General features: G+C 34.9%; 1 protein-coding gene across 1 annotated transcript in view; it reads left to right on the top strand.

Annotated features, from left to right (window-relative positions):
• LOC108628535 (uncharacterized) overlaps positions 1-22,178 on the top strand; it is a 63,570-nt gene that overhangs the window by 7,676 nt on the left and 33,716 nt on the right. Inside the window, exon 5 of the mRNA XM_018030528.2 lies at positions 14,564-14,804. Within this exon, the coding sequence (XP_017886017.1) occupies positions 14,564-14,804 (241 nt within the window). The remainder of the gene's footprint in view (positions 1-14,563; positions 14,805-22,178) is intronic.

Below are 22,178 nucleotides of genomic sequence, written 5' to 3'. Positions count from 1 at the left end.
TTTTATAGGTAGCTTTTTAATAGTAATAGGAATCCTTACTTATAATATCCTTAATTATCTAGTCGACTTATAAATTATTGCATAAAATAACTAAGTATTAGTTATTTTATAAATGAACAGATGTCACAAATTAACGGTAATATAGACGAAAGGAAGTAATAACGAACTCAATGACGTACAAAAGAATAACTCATCGGAAATGTTTTGCATAAAACTGATGTCTTTAGACGTCAAATATTCTAATTAACCGCGTAGAATTTTTGAAAAATGGAAAGGATTATTTTTCCTACAAGAAGATAGGAGTCGGTCAGTTCTCATAGATAGTCAACACGCGCTTAGATGCCATTCATATTCTTTCAAGTAAATTATTAATGTTGAGGTATTAGCCAGGTCAAGGTTAACTACTGCATTTACAAATGCCCATATGTTGTAGTCCATTGTAATGGATTAATTAATTAAAGCGATTTCATGTACCGCTTATTATAATTCGTAATTAATTCGCGCCGGTGAGCGACGAAGCACGAACACGTAACGTGTAAACAAGCGTGAACATAAACGACCGGATGCGACGGATGAATAAACGGTAACTAAATTAATCGTGGCCTGAAAAATATTGTGCTCGACTCGGCATCAATGTATCATCGATTCTGCAATTCGACACGTGATTTTCGATTTTAACATTAATTTAGACGAATTCGTTTTATGAAAACTCCTCGCTAATTAACGAAAACTGATGTCATGTTCGATGTAAGTTCATACAAGATAATCAGTAATATTTAATATTATAATGTAAAGAACGTTATATAAGAAGTTATGTTATGAAGTGAAATCTAGAACAGATAGTGTTAAAACCTCTAGTAAAATAATTAACAAGGATTTTGAGTGTAAAGACAGCAAAAAATAAAGTTCATGAACGTAAATGTTTATAAAAAAAATGCAGTAAGCAATATCGAACAGTGCAACAAAATATTTATCTCTATATACATAGTACAAAAGATGTGTCATTCATTCATTTATTAACACCGGAGCTAAAACTCTTACAATTCGACCTAAATCTTCACATTTAGCTTACATACATACATGTGTATAACTATTATAACATAGAGAAGCACTAAGAAGACATTTAGACCCAATGAATCCCTAATGGGTGAAAAGTAGTGTATTTTTATAGATTTTTCAATATTTTTGAAGTTTCATGTTGTTACAGATTTTGGTTTTTGTTTAGAAAGATTATTCATACTGTTAGAGTCGTACGAGATGCGTATAACTATCATATGTGCCTCCCTTTACATGCGAGATGAGTCGTGAGTTAATCCAATTATAGATTATATATTATTCAATATTCAACTTTGTGTTCCATTCGTATTACTTATACCTGTGATTACATATAAATATCTAAAAATTAATTTCAGTATTATAATCCAATCAGAATGCAAAATCCATCCCTAACAATAAGAGAATGGAAAGTAGTCAGCATATTTACAAACTCTTCAACATTTTTGAAGTTCCCTGACGTTGTATTGCAACATAGTTCTTATTTAAGAAGATTACGCATACCAATACCAAAATTTCTGGATTTTACTCTAATCATCCCCTAAATATTGTAAAATGAAGGTGTCCTGACTGATTTATATATCAACGCTTAATTTTAATGATTAATATTAGAAATATGATAGAATACCTTATCTTTATGATGTGAGCACCCATTAAGAAAGGGCTTCTTAGCATTTTACTCCGGGGGTGTAAAAAAAGGTGAAATATGTTTTTATGAATTTGTGTTGAACTTTCAAGTCTCTCTTAGAATATATGATTTATCGATTAGATTTTTATTTTAAAAGGTTATCGAATGATGTATGTAAAAATCAATTTTTGACACTACCTCCCTACCTCCATATGAAGGTGAAAAGTGATGACATATATTTTCATACATTCAAATTTCCTTTACATATTTGACACAACGTCCTGATGTTTATTGAAGTTATGGTTATTAATGTTAATTAATTCTACAAATTCATAATTTATAAATCTAAATTCATAATGTATAGAATTAATTCGTAATAAACGGCGAAGCCGTGAGTATCGCTAGCCTCTAGTATCGATACAGCTGATATGAATCACGTGTCCAAGGAAAAGGTATGTTGCTAAGAACACACAATGGAAGAACGAACGGATATATATAGAATGTCGTTTACCCAGTCACGGCATCCGTTCAACCCCTCAAATGACCTCATCCGAGAGTTTAATGAGCAACATTTGTCTTTTCCGAGGAATCTTTTCAATCCGAACCTTGACGATCGTTGCCAAAGATTCGAGCTCAGAATCTAGTACTCAGAGGAATTCGCTTTAGTAGAAATACTGCTAAGAGTGATCAAGTGTTTATATTAAGAATGTCAATGAAATTCGAAATTGTACCTATTTGTTGAGGGACAAGTTCTAGAAATACCAAGTACCGTTTGAGGTGATATAGATTTACTGTAATAAAGTGGATCGTACTGCTGAGAGTACCATCAAAGAATCAATTAACCTATTCTAGAGTTATAAAAAGACGATGATATAAGAAGAGAGCTGATTTTTTACCTTAACATAAGCAGAGGAAATAAGAAAATTGGATAAGTGAAAAATGAATGTATACTAAGATTAGACAAACAGAGAAACACTTATAACAAAGTCCACCTAAACCCGAGAGACAAAGACTGAAATAAGTAAATAATATTTTAATGTTATCGATAGGCTTCCATTATTACACCATTGGGTGGAATGAATATTCAGAAAATATTTCTATATATCTATTTATAAATAGGGTTCTCAGATAAGGTCTTCCACCACTAGATGAAATATTGGTAGCAGAGAGGGAAACACAAATTGTACATACCTCCCCTCTCTAAGAACCCTGTCTACAGAATTGTGAAAAATGTAAGAAAATAGAAAATGAATGGAATTTCATCCACCGTCGTGATCCAAATCATTATAATTGATCGGAAACGCGTTCAGTCACGGTAGGATGGAGATTTAATGGAATAATTTGGTTGATTTAACAAATACCACAGAGTAACGATTTATTTGTAGCCGAGGCATCGGTGCGCGACCAGTACCCATCCTTCGCTCACACCCATTACAAGCTCTCGGCTCCACTGATTGTTCCGAGTTGTATCTCAATCGGATCTCGATAAATTTAATTCTCGCTACGCTACATCGCGGTACCTCGCCTCGTTGTTGAATTGTGAAATGACCAGATACATCCATACATACTCGTAACGATTTCCGCTGATTGAAAAACAAAACAGCCTCGAAACGACCGAGGAACAAATTCATTGAAACACGTATCAATTTATCGCCTTGTATGAAAGAACTGTAGTAATGTAATAAGAAAAATAAAATAAATGAACAAAATAAAACGTGTTAGGTTACTGTTAAAGTGTATAAAGAACTCTGAAACTTGTTTCGTTCGTCTTTGATTCTACGAGGCGAAATAAATAAATATTGTAGTAAAATATCGTTGAAGAGTAAACGTTTTGTCAATTCTTCTGAAGAAAGTTAAAGAGGATATCGTCCAGGGTAGATACGTTCGTCGAGAAAAGAGCTGAAGGGGGATGAAAGAAGACGTTGCGCAAGAGGGTAGACAAGCAACGACGACGCGTCTAAATGTGTTCGAGTTCTAGCGAAAGTTCGCGATCGAAGCTCTTGAGTAATTCCTTAGTCGAGACTTTACCAAAGGTTTAAATGGACCGCGATATCCCGAGGAAAAGGATATCGACATTATTTACTCGTCTTAAGTCGGACTTTCTCGTTATCCTCTGGTTTACCTTCGCCATACCCGTTCTTATCCTCAAAATGTTCTGTAATAGGAATGTTTTCTTTTTCTCGTTGTTGCAACTTTTAATGTCTGCACTTAACGGTTCGCCTCAACGCTGGTGGCAGCTTTAAGTGGTTGACCTCGTGAGAATGTTGCAAAATTCAATAATTTTCATAAATTCTTTCAGAATGATAGTACGTTTAACATTACACTTTTTTGCGATTGATTTAATTATTTTTCAATTACACATAACAATTTTTGACAACCCTTAATTAATTCTTTATTGGTTTCATTCCACCCACAATGAGCACACATTTGAAAGTCGTATACAGGATTTCCCAAAACTAGTGTAAGATATTGAAATGGAAAAAAACCCCGACCAATCAGAGCGCTCGGTTGGCGCGAGCTCCGAATCGGGAGCGTTGGCTCGAATCTGGTCGCCCGGCCTCTAACGCGTGAACAACCGCTTCACTCAATACGAAGCGTTTTAAGAAAATGACGAATAATAAACTACATGAATAACAATGCAAGGAAATTAATAACAATTAATATATTTAATCGTTATTNGAGACGAGAATAATTCCTCGTCTCGGGGTCAACTCAACTCACGATTAAACAAATGAGGAGGACCGGACGAAGATGTAACATTTCTTATATGCATGTGTGCGAAGCGAGTCCGGAGTTCAATGAGCCATATGTACATAATTAGATATTTTATAACTCCAAATAAAATGTATGACAATACATGAGTTAAAATCAATATCGTTTGGAAACTTAATCGCAATTATATGTTATAATCTGCAAGGTTGCATTTCTTGCTGGTACAAAAACAAAAATTTTCAAACACCGCAATGCTTAAATCTTTTTTATATACGAAATGTTTTATTGCGATCAAGGCTGTAAATAGTGTAAATTCGACAGACAGTTCAGCTTACAAGTATAGACGCCATATCTGCACTCATCACGCCTCGGCACGTCGTTTTGCATTTCAACTTATCGACAGCTCCGACTATCGTCGAAAATTTATCTGACGGGATAATTTGCCTGCTTTCGACGAATTTCGAAGAATAAATTAAACTACTTTATAGTATCTGTATGAGAGCGAATCGTTAATAATTAACGAGTGACGACACGCGCTGAAAGCGGTTGGCAATTTACTTTCTCGCCGCACGATAAAGAATAATGTTGAAAGCAAAAGAGATAGAGAGAGAGAGAGAGAGAGAGAGAGAGAGAGAGAGAGAGAGAGAGAGACAGAAATTTGCTAACAATAAGCGTGAACTAAAAATTTAAGTGTTTTATCGTGTGACAACGGCTAATAGAAAGTACAGCAGCGGGCATTGGCAATTTCCTCGTAATATTTTTTGGTTCCACCTACAGCTACACAGTGCATCCTGACAAGCACGTCACGGCAGTTACAAGTTAACTAATCCACCGCTTCCCAATGCCGAAAACTTTTTCTTAAAGGCCTAATTACCTTTCTCTCAATATTTCACTCAATATTTGGTGGTAATATTTTGACGTCTTTTGTTCTGTTTTATCAAAAACCAGGCAAAAACAGTGGAAAATATGAGTTTAGAGGATTACACTTTTGTCTTTATATGAGAAGATTTTTCGGTCATCAAGTACCATTTTGAAATGACAAAAGTTAAATCTTAAGTCTAAGATGTAATATAAATAAGACTCTAAAATAAATTTATAAAAAGAAGAAATAATAAAATTGAAATAATGACTAAAGTTATGAATTGTTGAAAAAATAACTTGAAGATCTCGTATATTTTATGTACATTGTTTCCAATAAACTGGTAAAAGGTATACATGATTTTATTAATCGATCGACTGAAACAAATGTGTTCGCATTTAGCGATATTGAGGAATAATCTATTCTCTGGTCTTAATCCTGAAGTCTGTTCAAGTCGTGTTGCATGCGCTTAGAATCGTTCGTAGATTTATTATTTCGATTTAAGAATTATTTGAATTACCAAATTTTTAAGGGCGATCGTACATCGATCTGCTTCTATTGGAGCTCGGCGAAACACTAATTGTAACTACAATAGCGTCGCTTGGATTAGTAGTAATTAGGCAATCGCACACTAACCCTAACTAGGAAACCTTCCGAATCCCGGAATGCGTAATTCATTTCCGCCGAACACTTCCTTCGTCTCATGCTAACCGCTGTATAGCAACCACGTACTCGCGATCAATTGAATTTTAATCAGAAAACGCATACGTGGACCATTAATGATTATGTAACACCACGATTCCTTATCTCATAAATTTGTAAACGTACGTGTTACAATTGTAGAACCTTGTGCAGATATCAAACGTTAAACTTATTCACGAAGCATATGTTTTTTTTTCAATACTACATTCCGCCTCGACGACTATCTTTTCAACTAGGATGAATCGATTACGTTGAAATCTGTCCGAAAAAATCCTAAGAACATCGAACGACTATTAATAATAGTAAAGTATTCTTCGCTCATCCATCAAAATGCATCACGTTATTCGATCAGTTTTCCACATTTTCCATTCCACGGCGCGCTTCTTCATAATTCATCATACCGATAAATTCTTCTCCAATCGACTCGCTTTCAAACAAACACTCCAGCGGAGTGGGTAGTTGATCCTCTGCCAAGCCAAGAACTAGGATGCTCTCCACCGATCCGGGATCAACTCCTCGCTCATATTTCGTCACGGACGATTCTTCCGGCTTGGTTGTCACGATTCTTCCAGTCGGCGATCTGGCGTCAAATATCGACGAATCGTCCGCTACAAATCTTTGGCGCGGTCTGAGGCACATCCCGGAAGGCCGTAAATTCGGGACATCGAAAGGAGGGACGAAGATCATTTTCCGGTAGCTGCGCCATCGGATAGGTATTATCCTTTGGAGGTGTTCGTGTCACGGATTTGTCGGGCTTGCGAATCGAGATACGGAGGAAAACGTCACTCGTTAGGGACTTCTTCCGTGCGGACGTCGCGCAGCATCGAGCAGAAAACCGATAAACGCTTCATCCACCCCCATGATCACGATCATGTGCACGAGATCCTGTCATTCTCCGATTCGATCTTTGTAAGCGTTGCAATTTTCAAGAATGATACGTGTTACCAAGTTTCGAGTCGTCGAAGCGGAAACTCGTTCAGAGCGGAGAGATAGAACAGGTTCTTAGTTTTCTCGGTGGTTGAACTTTATTTGTTTTAAATTTTTAAAGCGTCGCATAATTTTTCTTCAAGGGATTTGAAAGAGATAAAAATATAGAACAATATTATTTTTAGTCGTCATATTAATTTTAGGTTCTGTTCTTGAGAAAAGAATTTTTGTTCATTTTTTTCTGTACATTATCTATAAAACTACGTCTTTCAATATCTGAAAAGAATTAATATTAAAAAAGTTGTTCCATTTTAAAGTGTGTCCGAATATTAATGCGATCCACGCTTGTATACAGGGTGTGGCCGAACGAGTGGTACAATCGAGCAAGGGGTGATACTGCGGTGATGTGAAAATAAGTCAAAAACAGCGCGGCGGATTAAGACCAGTAGGGGCCCTAAGTGGTAAAAACCCCTGAAAAAAAAATTGAGGAAACTCTTATTATATTACAACTAAATAAGAAAAGTAATTAAAAAATTTTGGACGGGTCCATTCTTAAATTTGCCCTGTTAACAATCAAATTGGGGCGTGGGCCCCACAGGGGGGCAATTTGAGGGGTCCCATATTGGAAAACATTGTCTTAAAGTGTACATATGCAAAATTTGGCGCAGATCGATGAAAAATCTTAAGTCTTATAAAGTGATACTTTATTTTATTCATTTAAGACCCCTCCTAAAAATGAGTGCTTTTTAAAAGAAATTCAAATCTCCTCTTAAAAATAGGACTCTTTTATACTAAACTTATTTTTCCTTCGATTATTGCTTAGAAAACTTTTTAATTTAAATATTTTGAGAGCGTTCTAATTTTTATTCCATTATTACCAAAACTCTGCAAACTTACTTGTACAAAATACTATTACAGTATGTTGTTCTACTTTGCGTCACTATTAAACATTTACTGAAATAAACAGTTAAAGAGTACAATTTACAGGCCATAAATTTAACATTTTGTTCTTAGATACTTTAGGGAGCGTTTTTTTTAACTTTTTCGGTCGTTTCTAAAATCTTTAAGTTAAGATATTTTTAGACCTCCGGGTCCCCTTCGCTACCCGGGGCCCCACGCGGCCGCTTAGTCCGTTTAATCTGTCCCTGGTCAAAAAGGGAAGTATAAGTAAAAGACGGAATAACTTTTTTTCTTTGACGTTTCGTTTTCGAGAAAATCGAGTTTACAAATTTTATCCACTACGTGTGCATTGTATCGCCTCTAGGTTTAGATATGTATTAATAAACAAGAAATGTTGGTGGAACTTAAATGGATAATACATTTCTTAATTTTATTGACATTACTAACGTTAATTACATAGTATTATTGAATACATTGTTTAAAGTGGCGTTTTCATTGATGTTAGATAGACTAACCAGAATAAAAATACATAGAAACAGTTGTATAATTGAAGAAAAAATTTAAACATTGAAAACTAGAAGAACACCATAACAACGTGTAAACGAAAGGAAAATTGTACTGAATAATGAAATGGAGAGACAGTCCAGTGCATGCGTACTGGGTAGAATTTTCAAACTCGATTTCCTCGAAAACGAAACGTTAAACGAAACAATGTTGTTTCTGATTTTTGGATATATTTTTTCCTGTACTATCACCACCTGCTCGCTCGTGCCACATCCTGTATATAAAATTCATTTTTCATCGGTTTGTACGTAATACGAATTTACGATGTTGCACGGATTTCGTTCAAATTTGGTACATTTGTTCTACACATGTGAGCGAAAGCCACTGTACAGGTGTCGTTCACTCACTTTTGCGGTTTGTTATGTCATATCATGCTTTCTCAGTTATAATTCGGGAACGACTTACTCGATGCAAACAGAATTAGACTTTTTGAAATAATTGATGAAATAAATCTGACTTTTATGTTGCTACTACTGTGTGTAAATTTTTCTGATTGGATCTGGTCGACATTTCAGTGGATTTTTGGTTCAAAGCAAATTTCTTTATCTTCTTTTCTGAAATCTTGTTAAGCAACTTCTTATATTCATTCATTGGTTCCAATAGACAGTTCTTACAATGGTCAGCTAAAAACGAAATATGGTGCGATATTATATGTATGTATTTTTATAATGCAGTTTATGATAAAGAAGAAGAAAAAAAGTTTTGCTTTAAATTTTTTTCTCTAAAATAATTTTTGTTCTTACGCACCTTTCGATTTTGTTGTATTGTTGGCTTGCTGAGAAATGATAATATACATATATATTTTACCTATTTTATATACATTCATGTTTCATTCGATTTCTAATAAAATAATGTTACTGCATTGAACGATCATCAATAAAAATGAGAAAACGGTTAAAGCTATGATCTTAATTATAAAGAAATGCTATTTGATTTGTTTTAAGTGACAAGAGCTATAACGCTCGTTTTTATTTGAATACTTATATCAATCCGTAATACCAAATATTTCAACTAGTAAAAAATATAACATTATTGTACGAATACAAGTAACTTCAAAGTAGGATTAACTTCATGCTTGAACCGGAATCCAAGTTTCCTAATAAGGGTAGCAAAAAAATTTGCAAAATTCCAATCCTGTCGGCCCGTTTCGAAGTTGTAATTGGTACGCATGGAAAAATTTCTCAGAAACGAAATAAGCGAGAGCTGTCGGGTTCCGTTTTTCGCCGTGAAAAGAACGCGCGACCTAAATTCTGCGTTCAGAGGTTCCGCAGCTGGAATTTCGTATGAAGCCGGTACGGTTATGCTGACGCAGGAAAGATGATAAACGACGGCGACACAAGGAATTCGGAGAAAACGATAAAACTCGCTGAATTTACAGCATTCATGCGAAATTCCACGCGGAGAAAAACGCGATGAAACACTCGTAAGGTTCTCGCGATCCGACTAACCGTGGAAAAGCGTATTTTCTGGCAAAAATTTCACAGCGATGTTTAGAATATTGGATGAATGCAAAAGCTGTAATGGATTTGGGTATACATAAACCAGCAATATTACTGCCCAAAAACTAATTTATTAAATGTGCAAATTAAATTAAGTATACGTATATGCAATACAACCTCCAGTATATAAACAATGAACACCCATAATGTCAATACTTGTTATCTGAAAGTTCTGTAGTGTGTGTTGGGTTTTTTATGGATAGAAACACACCTTTTGTTGCTAGATACTTAGAAAAGTTAGGATTTATTCTCGTTATTAACTCGATACACGTGCGCATACAAAAACGTTACGAAAAGACAAAAGGCAACTGCCTCATGCAGACCGAATAGCCATCTGGTGGCCACTGACATAAATTAACATTTTGAATATCTATTTTAACAGTATGGACCACGATCTTTTTCTTATTAAAATGCTATGTGTAAATATGCTAATTGTAAGTTCATATATGCACCAGAGTTCAGCTGACGGCCCGTTTTCTCTAGATTTAAGTAGCTAATACATAGATGGGCAGCAGTCGCCTCGCCCTACGCTAGCCGCTTGCATTGGCGTAGCAAAATTATACATGACGAGGTAATAAAGACGCTCTCGAATACCGATGAGAGCGTATCGATTCACCAAAACTTTTGAATATATCGAAGAGCAAGACTAATTTGTTACGACACTTTAAAGATTTATTACGACTGATTTATCACGACCCTAAAAAATTGCATTTTATATAGAACAAGCAATTTTATGCATATGTTGATGAAAATAAATTAACCTTTTCTAAATACTAATATTACGGCCTGTACGAGAGCCTAATTAAATAAATATACATGTTCTGTAACCGCAAATTTTTCCAATGGACCATTTTGTACTTATAATCCGGCTTTCTATCGCGACATACTATTATCTCTTCCTAAAAATAGAAATGATTTGGTTAACCTGTTTTACAATACCCCTATGGCAATAGGAAAACTTAATTAAACAAATATGTATGTAGGTTGTGTAAAATGTAATCGCATGGCTATTTAATGGTTAATTTTCTGATCTTATTCGGCTATTTATTTACTGCCGTTTACAAAGTCTTCAAATTAGAAAAGAATTTACAATGAATCAAAAACTGTTCAACATAATATATTTAGAAAAAGAAAATAAAATTTATTTTCATTAACACATGCATTAAATTGCGTGTTCTGTATAAAATGCAATTTTTTAGAAGCGTAATAAATCAGTCGTAATATTGAGTCATGTGTGTTGGATTCGCGCGCGTCTTTATTACGTCGTCATGTATAATTTTGCGACGCCAATGCAAGCGGCTAGCGTAGCGCGAAGCGACTGCTGCCCATCTATGTATTAGCTACTTAAATCTAGAGAAAACGGGCCGTCAGCTGAACTCTGATATGCACATACATATATTTTTTCTATAGGATAGAAAGTGTCTAATGAACGTGAAGAATATGCAATAATCTTATCAAACAGAAAATGTATTTATAAAATCAACTAAAAATTTAGAAACGTGCCATTCACAAATATTTATCTAAATTATGTGATTCAGCTGCAAAACAAAATTTGGATTTGGTTGCTCGAACATTATTAACAAAAAAAATTGCAAGACATTAGGTTTATGATTATGTATTGTATATAGGGAATTATACAATTAATTGTAAGACAGAAACGGAAGTTCTATCCCACTTTTGTAGTGAAAAAATAGTTCTAATATTTTATTCACAAATCTATTCTTTACACTTTCTTGATCCCGAACTTGGCAAGGAGATTAGTGTTACGATTTTTAAGATTCTATATTTAATTTATACTGTTTTAATGTTCTTTAAGGAGAAAAATGAAGTTCAATTACTCAAGTTTACACACACAGAAACGTTCATTTTTATACAACCGTTTTATATCGACTCTACAGTATATCCAACCTAATACCGTTTTGTTTCAAACATTGCCAATATGACAATATTTTGACAATTAGAATTTCCAAATGTGTTTTCCAAATGGGGGATTGAAATTCATTAAAATAATCAGTTGCTAATGAAAATAGGCCTTAGTATGTTTTCAGGGTCACTAATTCCGAATCACTCTAGTATAATTAATATTAATACCTAAACACATTAAAGTTAATGCATTTGTTCTATTTCATTTGTTATATTTATTTTGAAATTAATTTTGTTATGTTTATTTGGAATATTGAACCTTTTCTGTAAATAGACATTATATATACAATTAAAATATCTCCTAAACTAATGATTTCTTTACACAAATGGATTAGTACGTTTTTGTAAAGAATACGAAGAAGCATCAGCTGATGTAATAAAAAATATATGATTCTATTTAAAAAAAACATTAATGACCTTCATATGTTCTTTACACGTCCACCCACAAAAAAGGTACTATCAGAATGTGCCTCTCTCAAAACCATTCAACTTCATGTGAAACATTGTTTGCTATGCGTAATAATAATGACGTAAATGTAGATGGCAAAATGTAACGATCCACCCTTATACATACGTGTTACCCACAGTGAAAAGGATAAGTACACGTATAATTCAAGCGCTAATCACCTATCATTCTATTGTATAAAATTCTTTTGTAAGAACACACCTTCCTTCTAATTAGTTCATGTAATACTAGTCCCACTATAATAGTAAAATATAAAATTGAAACAAGAAGATTTATTTTAGTAAAAGAGCAAGACAACATTTTGTTTCATATCATACTAACTATATCAGTTAATATCGAGTCATAACAAAGTTCATTAAAAGGCTTGCCCTTTGATGCAAGTACCTGCGTATGTGCATTTGTTAATATGAAAGGTGAATATGAATGGTGGACCAACTGTGGGTTGATAAGTCCCGAATGATCCCTGCTGATGGAAGCTTGACGGGGATATTGCGTTAATTATATTTGAGCAAAATTAATGAAGAGTGTCGGCCGATCGATATATTCTCGAGAGATCACCAGTTCTGATCATACGCCATTTTCCACGGGAAAGCCAACGCGTCTAGAGAATCAGATTGACTCAAAACCTCAACGCGTTGGACGCGTTGGATTAAAGGTCACGCAAAATGTAACGCGAATCGAGATTGATTTCACCAGTATTGACAATCGAGTACATAAAATATCCGACTGANGGCTTAAGCACGAGTCCTTTAATGTTTGCCGAATGCCTCGAATCTCAATCGCTCTTTCTTTTTCACGTTTCTGTCCTTTTCTACGCTCCGAATATTATTGTAAGGGTGACTCAAAGAGTTCCGGACCCACTTTGTAGTTTTGTACGGATACGAGATAAGCCGGGTATTCATCTGAGCACGAATGCGAACGAGGCAAGGCGAGTCCGAACAAATGCCTCGTTTTGTCTCGTTTGTAAAATTTTTCTTCGCGAACGAAGTCTGCCGAGGCAACGAACGAGACAGTGATCCAAAGCGAACGCAGTGAACGATGATCCAGCGAGATAGGCAAGGTACGTGGAACGTAGACGAATGCCGTCCATACGTAACCAAATTTTTCTTTGAAGTACCGACTCCGATCGGCTCGGGTCCCGAATGCCTCAGTCTGTGCGGCGAACAGCCGAATGCAGTTTGCCGCGCCTCGGTTACACGTCCACATATGTATGCTTGTTCGGCCTCGCCTTGCCTCGTTCGCATTCGTGCTCAGATGAATACCCGGCTTTATGTCTTTTAGAAGAGTTCGGTTCGCATAGTCCCCCGTGATGCGAATCTCGTGGATTTAATGCAGACTTTCGTTTGTTCCCGGACGTAATAACGCCGAGTGACTGTCCTTTGCTTCTCATTCCTTACTGTATCCACACGGGGATGAAAATAAGAAAAGGGGTGAATCGGAGAAAAAATGGAAAGGCTCCGGTTTTCTTTGCTCATTTATCTTAAGAACAACATAACTCTGTAACATCTTTAACAGAAGAGAAACGATATTCATCTATAGTCTATGTTCATATCATGGTTCACTGAAGACAAGCTGGCTGGGATATCGAAAATGACAAACGAGAAATTGATTCGACCAGAGGACACGATCGATGAGGATATTTGTCCGGGGTGACGGCAAAAGTCTAGGGATACTAATACAATAACCGGACAGTAACAACTTGAGTCGTTGTACTGGTTGATGGATAATTTTTTGAACTTCTAACTTGTTGATTGAATCAAATGTGTTCATATGAGTGCTGAAAGAAAAGTGGACACTTTTGGTTGTACTTGTCTAGGAAGAGTAAAAGCTCATTATGAATATACGTACACATATTAATTGCTCCTAGTAAATGAAAAAATTTCTTTGTGGATTCGAATATGTGCACATACACATACGCACGTAGGTGTAACGCTGCACATGCTGCGAAATGAATCTGTTTCATTTTCCATCCACTAAATATTTATTTGACGCGCACACTCGTTTTCTTCCACCGTAAATGCGACGATATTCCACGCACGTACGTAGTGAGAGTACATCATTTTACATTCAAATCTCTCGCTGATGTTGTCGACAAATATGAGAAACAAAGCCTCGTCACCAACGGCGAAAGAACAACCAATTTTCCTCGTTGAAATGATTTGAGCACTCGCTGGCCCGATTTAATCAAAGCCTACCAATTTTTATTTACCACTTGCAAATAGTGCATTATAAAAGTACAAAAGGTCAAGTGACGTGAAACTTGTTGCAATCCCTGCTGTGCGAGTGATATAATTGAAACCATTCAATCCTGCATACGAATCTGTTTACAGATCGCAAACGACAGCATGACATACAGAACCAGATACTTAGCCATTCCTCAAGACGATGACTCGTACGTATCGAAATCGACCATCGACTTCAAGGTGGCGGAAGACATGTTTCGGAACGGTCGATTGCACCTACGATGCACCGCCTCTATAGCGGACGTCTATAGGAAATCCGTTGACATCGAAATTACCGAGGATACACCGCGCATCGCTTCGATCAAAGGAGAATCACCACAACAAGGACGTGAGTACAGTTCCTTTTATTTACATTCTATTGTAGTTCATCTTTGATACAAGACAACTTTCTATACATTTGAGTAGAGCCATTTAACGTGAAAGTGCCTCAGGTATATCGAAAATATTAAATTGTTCTTGAGACTGTAATAGGTTCTGCATTAAAATTTCATTTATCTTTTATCTTTGTATTACTAGTGAATCGAAGACAAAAATAGGTATAGTGAAACGCAATCTGGGAATCCTCTGGAACACATACTTCGATTTGTGTCCCACGTATGGACTTCAATTTTACATTTCGCTTTAGGTAGTTAAGACAATTCTTCAATAGATATAGTTAACAGCAGAACTGAATACACGCTATTTAAAATTGAATAACTTTTGTAAAATTGGATCAAACAACCTAAATTTTTTTGAGTAGTCAAGAGGATTAGTTTATTAAATTACGTGTATAAGAAATTGCGAAAAAATTGAAATTAAGTAAAAAGGTAAGGAAAAATGTGAAGGAATTGAAATGTTTTTCAACTTTTTTATCCGGTCTTGAAATGAAAATTTCAGAAAACACGTCTTTCAATGAAAAAAAATATCATTGAAAGAGGTTATCATTCTCATCAGCTAGAATTAATAAGTAAAGTTATCAAAACCGCAAAAATCTATATATTTCGATATCTGTTATTTTTTTCGGTGTCGACGGATTTAAATAAAATTTTCAGTATATACTAATTTCATACAAGTAGCCAAAATAATGTGTTGTTTAAATTATCATCATAACCCGGTATAAAAAAGTTGAAAAAACGCGAGCTTCACATGTTTCCTTACGATTTCCATCAATTTCAATTTTCTGCCAACCTCCTGTACACATCATTTAGAAAACTAATTCACCTGATTACTCAAAAGAATTCAGGCTGTTCGGTCGAATTTTTAAAAGGTTATTCAATTTTAAATAGCATGTATTCAATTTTGCTCTTTACTGTATGTATTTCTAAGAGAGTTGTAGATTTTTTAATTACTACATTGACTATTAGTGAGTAAATTATAATTAATAATTAGTGTTTATTAATTGATAAATAAACTCTAATTATAACTAACTTTTTATTTAAGGATTAAAGTTTAATTTATAATTGGAACCTATTAAATTAAGAATTGAAAATTATAGTTAGTTTACGGTAATCCAGAAAATTCTGATCATGAACTAACATTATTAGCAGAAGATCTTGTTGACATTAAAAATGATAGAAGTCTGAAAAGAACTTTTAATAAGCCGAATAAATCAGAAATTTGTGATAAAAATGTAATCTGAATTTCCAAATATATCACAAAGCGCCATACAAATTTTGTTAGTGTTCTCTACTTTCTATGTATGCAAACTGGGATATTCATCAATAAACAAAATTAAAAATAAAATACGTGGAAAACTACTTTCGGTAGTGTAGGACAAGAACTCAGAACTTCTTTATCTACTATTCGTCCTTGAATAAAGAAATTATGTGATCAAAAACAGGCACAAATATCATATTAGGATTAAATGCTTTTATAGTACTTTTTATTAAATACATTAAATAAAAATAAGCTATTTTTCATATTTAACTTCATTATATTTTTATTTTATATCTGCTACTACTATGTCTCTTGTTATAAGCAGCATACAAAAATTATGGTAATTATAATTTTTAGAATTTCGTTGCACTTCAGAAATTCTATTAAATTTAAAGTGTGTCGCAAACCCTATAGGATTGGGAAACACTGGAATACAGTATCTTTTTCGGATATTTTAGTAAATCATAACACGCACTGCATAGAAGCCGCAGACTTTAGTTACTTTTCTAACAAATACACAAAAATTTCTATTATATTTCCTAACGCTATTCGAATTCATGTACTTCATCGCGAGCAAATGTCGCAGAAAACGGAAAATTCCTCGAGGCATTTATCAGTTTGGTGGATCTAAATTGCTTGTGTTCACGATTGGGAACCGACAATGTAAAAAGAGATGACGAGGCGAGATAACCAGCTCCGAAACTACCCTTTGCGCACGTTATTTTGTATATACCTTCTGTTTAAATATCTCGAAGACCAGCGGTAAAATTTTCGAATCGAGTCAAATAGAACAAAAGGAAACGTCTTTCAGCTTACATTCAGTCGTCCGGATCAACGGTGTTAATTGCGTCGTTCCGATCCAACGAGGCGGACCGGAATAATCGCCGAGATTTTATCTTCCTTCAGATTCACTGGCTACCGATTTTAGGAATTGAATAGAAGATGCGGATTAAAAAGGGTTATTACAGATGTAACTTGGCTCATTCAAAAAGATTTTGAAGAAAGGTAGATTTGTTATAATTATTAAACTAACTGCGACCGTTATTTTCAAAATATTGCATAATATTGCGTATGTATACTGGTGTGAAAATTAGCAGGGAGGATTAAATATTTTTCTTTGGAGGAATTTTTGCGCGCTATACAGGGTGTCCCACGTAACACTTTTCACAATTTTTCAAGTACTTGCCATAGGCTGACAACAAATATTTTCAACAAAAGTTGATCAGTTTTCGATTGGCTGTACATTGCAAGAAAAAAGTTGGAAAGAAAATTTTTTTAGTATTATCAAGGTTGCCATTTTTTTAATTGGCACTATTTTACTTAACGATATTATAAGCCGTATCAAGACGAATTCAACGACCTATACTTACGGTCCCGAGAGTCTAGGAGTGTTTCACGCAGCTTGGAAGGTGGTGGGGATCGCAGCGAACTCCCTCCACACGGTTCAGTATACACGGTAAAGCATTTAGATGCGCAGAACGATAAAAAACTGAACTGTGCCCGCTCCTAGACTCTCGGGACCGCAAGCATAAATAGCAAGACTTTCACGAAATCATTTGCATTCATTTAGTATTATAATGTATTCAGTTAGTAAGTGAATGTAATTACGAGTCTTAATAATAAACACAAATTATCATCCATTCGAGCAGACTATCACTTTTTGTCAAAATTTTCCAAAGGTCATGGTATCTAGATCGTTGAATTCGTCTTGATACGGGCTATAATATTGTTAATCTCCACACGGTTCAGTATACACGGTAAAGCATTTAGATGCGCAGAACGATAAAAAACTGAACTGTGCCCGCTCCTAGACTCTCGGGACCGCAAGCATAAATAGCAAGACTTTCACGAAATCATTTGCATTCATTTAGTATTATAATGTATTCAGTTAGTAAGTGAATGTAATTACGAGTCTTAATAATAAACACAAATTATCATCCATTCGAGCAGACTATCACTTTTTGTCAAAATTTTCCAAAGGTCATGGTATCTAGATCGTTGAATTCGTCTTGATACGGGCTATAATATTGTTAAATTAAAAATACAAAGTGCCATTTAAAACGATGAAGGTGACCTTCACAATAGTAAAACAAAATTTTGTTTCCAACTTTTTTTCTTGTAATGTATAGCCAATCGAAAACTGATCAACTTTTGTTGAAAATATTTTTTGTAAGATTATTGCAAGTACTTGAAAAATCGTGAAAAGTGTTACATGGGACACCCTGTACAGTAAATATTAATTATTGATTTCATCGAAGAATGGTGAGCGTGATTCAAGTACAACATTAAATAATTGTTTAATACACTGTGGGTGCATATACGAGATAATAACATGATCTGTTTATTACTAATGAATGAATGTTCTCGATAAGTTGATACATTTATAACTCGTATTGTTTTCAATTATTGATGCACAGCCAGTTTGTGCAACGATAAAACTAAAAAAATTCGTATATAAAATAGATGCTCTTTAAAAATAGCGACATCATGGATTAAATAGTGGAATAAGGAAATTACGAGAACTTGAAGATTTATAGGTTTATTGCAGGGTGAAGTTTATTCAACTGCCATAGAAGTGTTAGAATGTAGAATTGTGATTGATGACCCGTTATAAGCCCCACTTTATCGTTGTTAACACTTCAAGACAGACGTAGACAGGTGTTGCTTGGAAATCTTTAGCTAAATTCTTTCTTTGATCAATCTGCGCGATTATTATTGCAGAATGTTTTCTCCACTTGTATTAATGACAATTTTGTCAATCAACTTTTTGTCATCTATCCTTAGAGATTAAAATTTCTTTTCATAATGTCAATTCATATTGTCATTTATTATTAGTTATGGTGACCATATTTTTGGGAGCGAAGTCGGGAATGAAAAAGAAGATGGGAATTATAAGATACAAACAGTAAAAAATAATAAAATTCTTGTATCGGATTATTTTATAAATTACTTATTGAGAGAGGAAAAAAAGATTTTTACGAAAATTGTTAGCAATTTGAATTTAAACCAAGCAGCTGCGCAGAGAAATTAGAAATCAAATGAGACGTGAAACAATAAATAATAAAGATTTAAGATTTTGTGATACATCCTCTTTATTTGGAGGGAGAGAGCGAACACAAACAGATCGAAACATTCGTATTCAGTAATAACAACATTTCAAGTTTTTAGACGTCATAGTAACGCAGTTTTTCAAATTTTTTCGAAGTCGCCCGGGTTCACACATGCAATCCATTCAATGTAGCATTCTTATAAATTATTTTTGTTAATTATAATAAAAGTAACATTTGTAATAGTAGTAATAGAGTACGAAACCTAGATTTCAGTTTAAGAGATGATCAGTCCTCTCTTTTTTCACACAAATAAAGTTCGTGGACATTCTCTACAACTCATCAATCTTTATATGAATAATTAAATTTTTATAGGTGCATAGAATTCCACACCGATAGTAATCATAATTTTTCTAATATTTCGAATCTCCGATAACCCCTTTTTGCCCACTTTCATTAAGAATTCACGTCAAATATGCGCGGAATTTTACGGCAGCCCCGTAATGAAGATAATTTCACGGCGCGACGACCGAGCGCAGCGCAGCGGTTTGTCGCGTTGGATCGCAGGATTTCGTCAAAAGGATCGCAATAACTCGTCCTCTTCTGCTGGATCGCCTATCGGACCAGGTATTAAAATTGAAAAAAAGAATCTGCGGTCAGGCGGTCTGCGTGGTAGTCGGGGCTGAACAAATGAGAGGGAAAGGTGTGGGGAACGGAGCGGAGATGAAAAGAGGAGTGAGGTGAACGAGAGAAAAGTGCGAAAATGCAAGGCTTCATCCAAGCGGAGCTGCCGTGGGCAACTCGATGAAATTTCACATTTTTGTAATCCTTTCTGCGGGTTCACGTTCGTCAACTATGTCCACCGTATAGGTTACACCTGAGTTCGAAGAAACTCCCGTCCGAAGGTCACGGGACACTTCCAAGTTTTCTTTGATCATTAATTCTTAATTATTTTATAACAGTTTACTTAATTATTTTACAACAATTCAAACTAATATTGATAAGAAATTATTTGATAATTAGGAAAATATAACAATAATTGTTATTTCAGAACAATATCTTACCATACTTGCTACGATAGCTTATTACTGCGGATCTTTATGTGAAATAAACTGTTTATAATGTGAATGTAGAAAATTAAATATAAATCAGAATTTCTTTTGTATTTTAAAAATCATAATTTGTATTTCATTCTTGATATTTTCTATGCCCTTGGACATTAAAGGAATTATTTATAATTTCTGTACGAACTACTTTTCTGTAAATGCATAAAATCTTTGATCTAGCCATTACAATAATTATTACTTAATGGATTAAATAAAAAACCAGTAACTAAAAAATCATTATATTTTATACAATTTTTGGCAGTTTGGATCGTCATAGTAATTTTGTACTACACTCCACGCAATGGAATAGTTCGTAACGATTGTTTCCACCGATTCAATCTTTTCGTGTGCCTTCCCGGTTACGCAAGGTCGCAAATAGATTAGTTTTTGTATGTCTCTAAAATTCGTATTCTCGTGAACGGCTGCCTTGAATGCATCGAACGTATCAGGCCATGATTGTATCGATCGAAGGAAAGACTGATAAACAACAGTATTTTTCTCGACTTTCGAATTGATGTTGATGATCTTCTCGATTGACTGATGGCTGGCTGTTGATCTCATGTCAGACTGGTTTCGAGGTAACACCTCTCTTGCGATGGTTGAACCGTCATTTGTTTTGGAAGCAGCACCTATTATACAGCTTCCATATGGGTGAATTTTTACGAGCGAACCTTCAGTAGCACTTGATATGTAGATATTGCACTGGTAGGTAGCACTTGATTTCCAACATTGAGAAGGACGTATCAATGCTCCAATAGTATTTGATTATCCGACTCTAAGAACCAAAAATGTAACATCCCAGCACCTTAATTCTTATCGAATTGGTGAGGTTGTAAGTCTTCTTTGCGTTCATCGTACGGATTTCGATTCCATTCATTATTGTGACTTAATCACTTCATCTAGTTGAAAAAATGATTGAGACTCAATGTTCCATACCATATGAGGTACAGGGAGTTTTTCCTTCCAACGTATAATAACTAATATTCAACATTTTTTAAGGGGCTAATGTCTGGGATTGGACTTGATAATAAAGAGTCCCTTAGAACACGTTTTTATACTGATTATGCTGATTAATGAATTTTTGAGTTTCTTGGTAAGTGTATCAGTGCAAAATATGACGTATTGAGTAGTAAGTTAGGCAAAAATTTTTACAAAGCCTGAAACATGAGGAATAGTGAGCGGTGCTCTAGATGAAAGGTCTTTAATAGAGAGAAAAGCAGGAAGTGGAAAAATTTACTGAGACCTAGTCGCTATAGAAAGTGATAATTTGATTTTGGAATAATAAGTGAGAATATCATGTTTGAAATGTAGGATGTTTAACACTAAAGGATTTGAATGATTAGATGGATTATAATTATTAAAAAGTTGTTTACTGAGTGTGATTATGAGTGGAAGATTAGCTAGATCGAGAAATCTGACGGTAGATTATGTATCATTTTTAACACTAGTGTTTGAGAAATAATCTCAAAACCTCAAGGCGCTCTCGCATCGAGCACAGGATCATGCGATCGATGCCCAAATCGATGAGCCAATCATTAAGGACCGCGTACGTGCGCAGGAGACGCATAAATCACCTCCTGCGCAGGAAGAAGCCAGGCCCTGAATTCACGGTTAACGGTCCTCACTGTTCGTTTCGGAGCCATCAGCACCATACTCACGTTTCTCTCAAAGCAATCGCAGTTATTTCTCTAATCTCACACTCTGTGAAATTAATATAATCTCACGGGCCGTAACTTTTAGTTCGGATTGAGTAACTCGAACTCAACGAATCATTAAACTCTCGCGTTTAATATAAACTACGAAAGTGTGGACATTCATAATCAGTGCGAACCGTAGTTCGTGAATTCAGTGCTAACTCCTAGCTCAGTGTTTGAAGCAAGCTAAATCATTGTATGACAGTTTTGTAAGGCGAGA

The sequence above is a fragment of the Ceratina calcarata genome, unplaced genomic scaffold (genome assembly GCF_001652005.2).
Source record: "Ceratina calcarata isolate Rehan_Ccalc_2016 unplaced genomic scaffold, ASM165200v1 scaffold527.2, whole genome shotgun sequence".
Classification (NCBI taxonomy): Eukaryota; Metazoa; Arthropoda; class Insecta; order Hymenoptera; family Apidae; genus Ceratina; species Ceratina calcarata.
The sequence above is the reverse complement of the archived record's forward strand: the minus strand, read 5'-3'. Positions and strand labels throughout refer to the sequence as shown.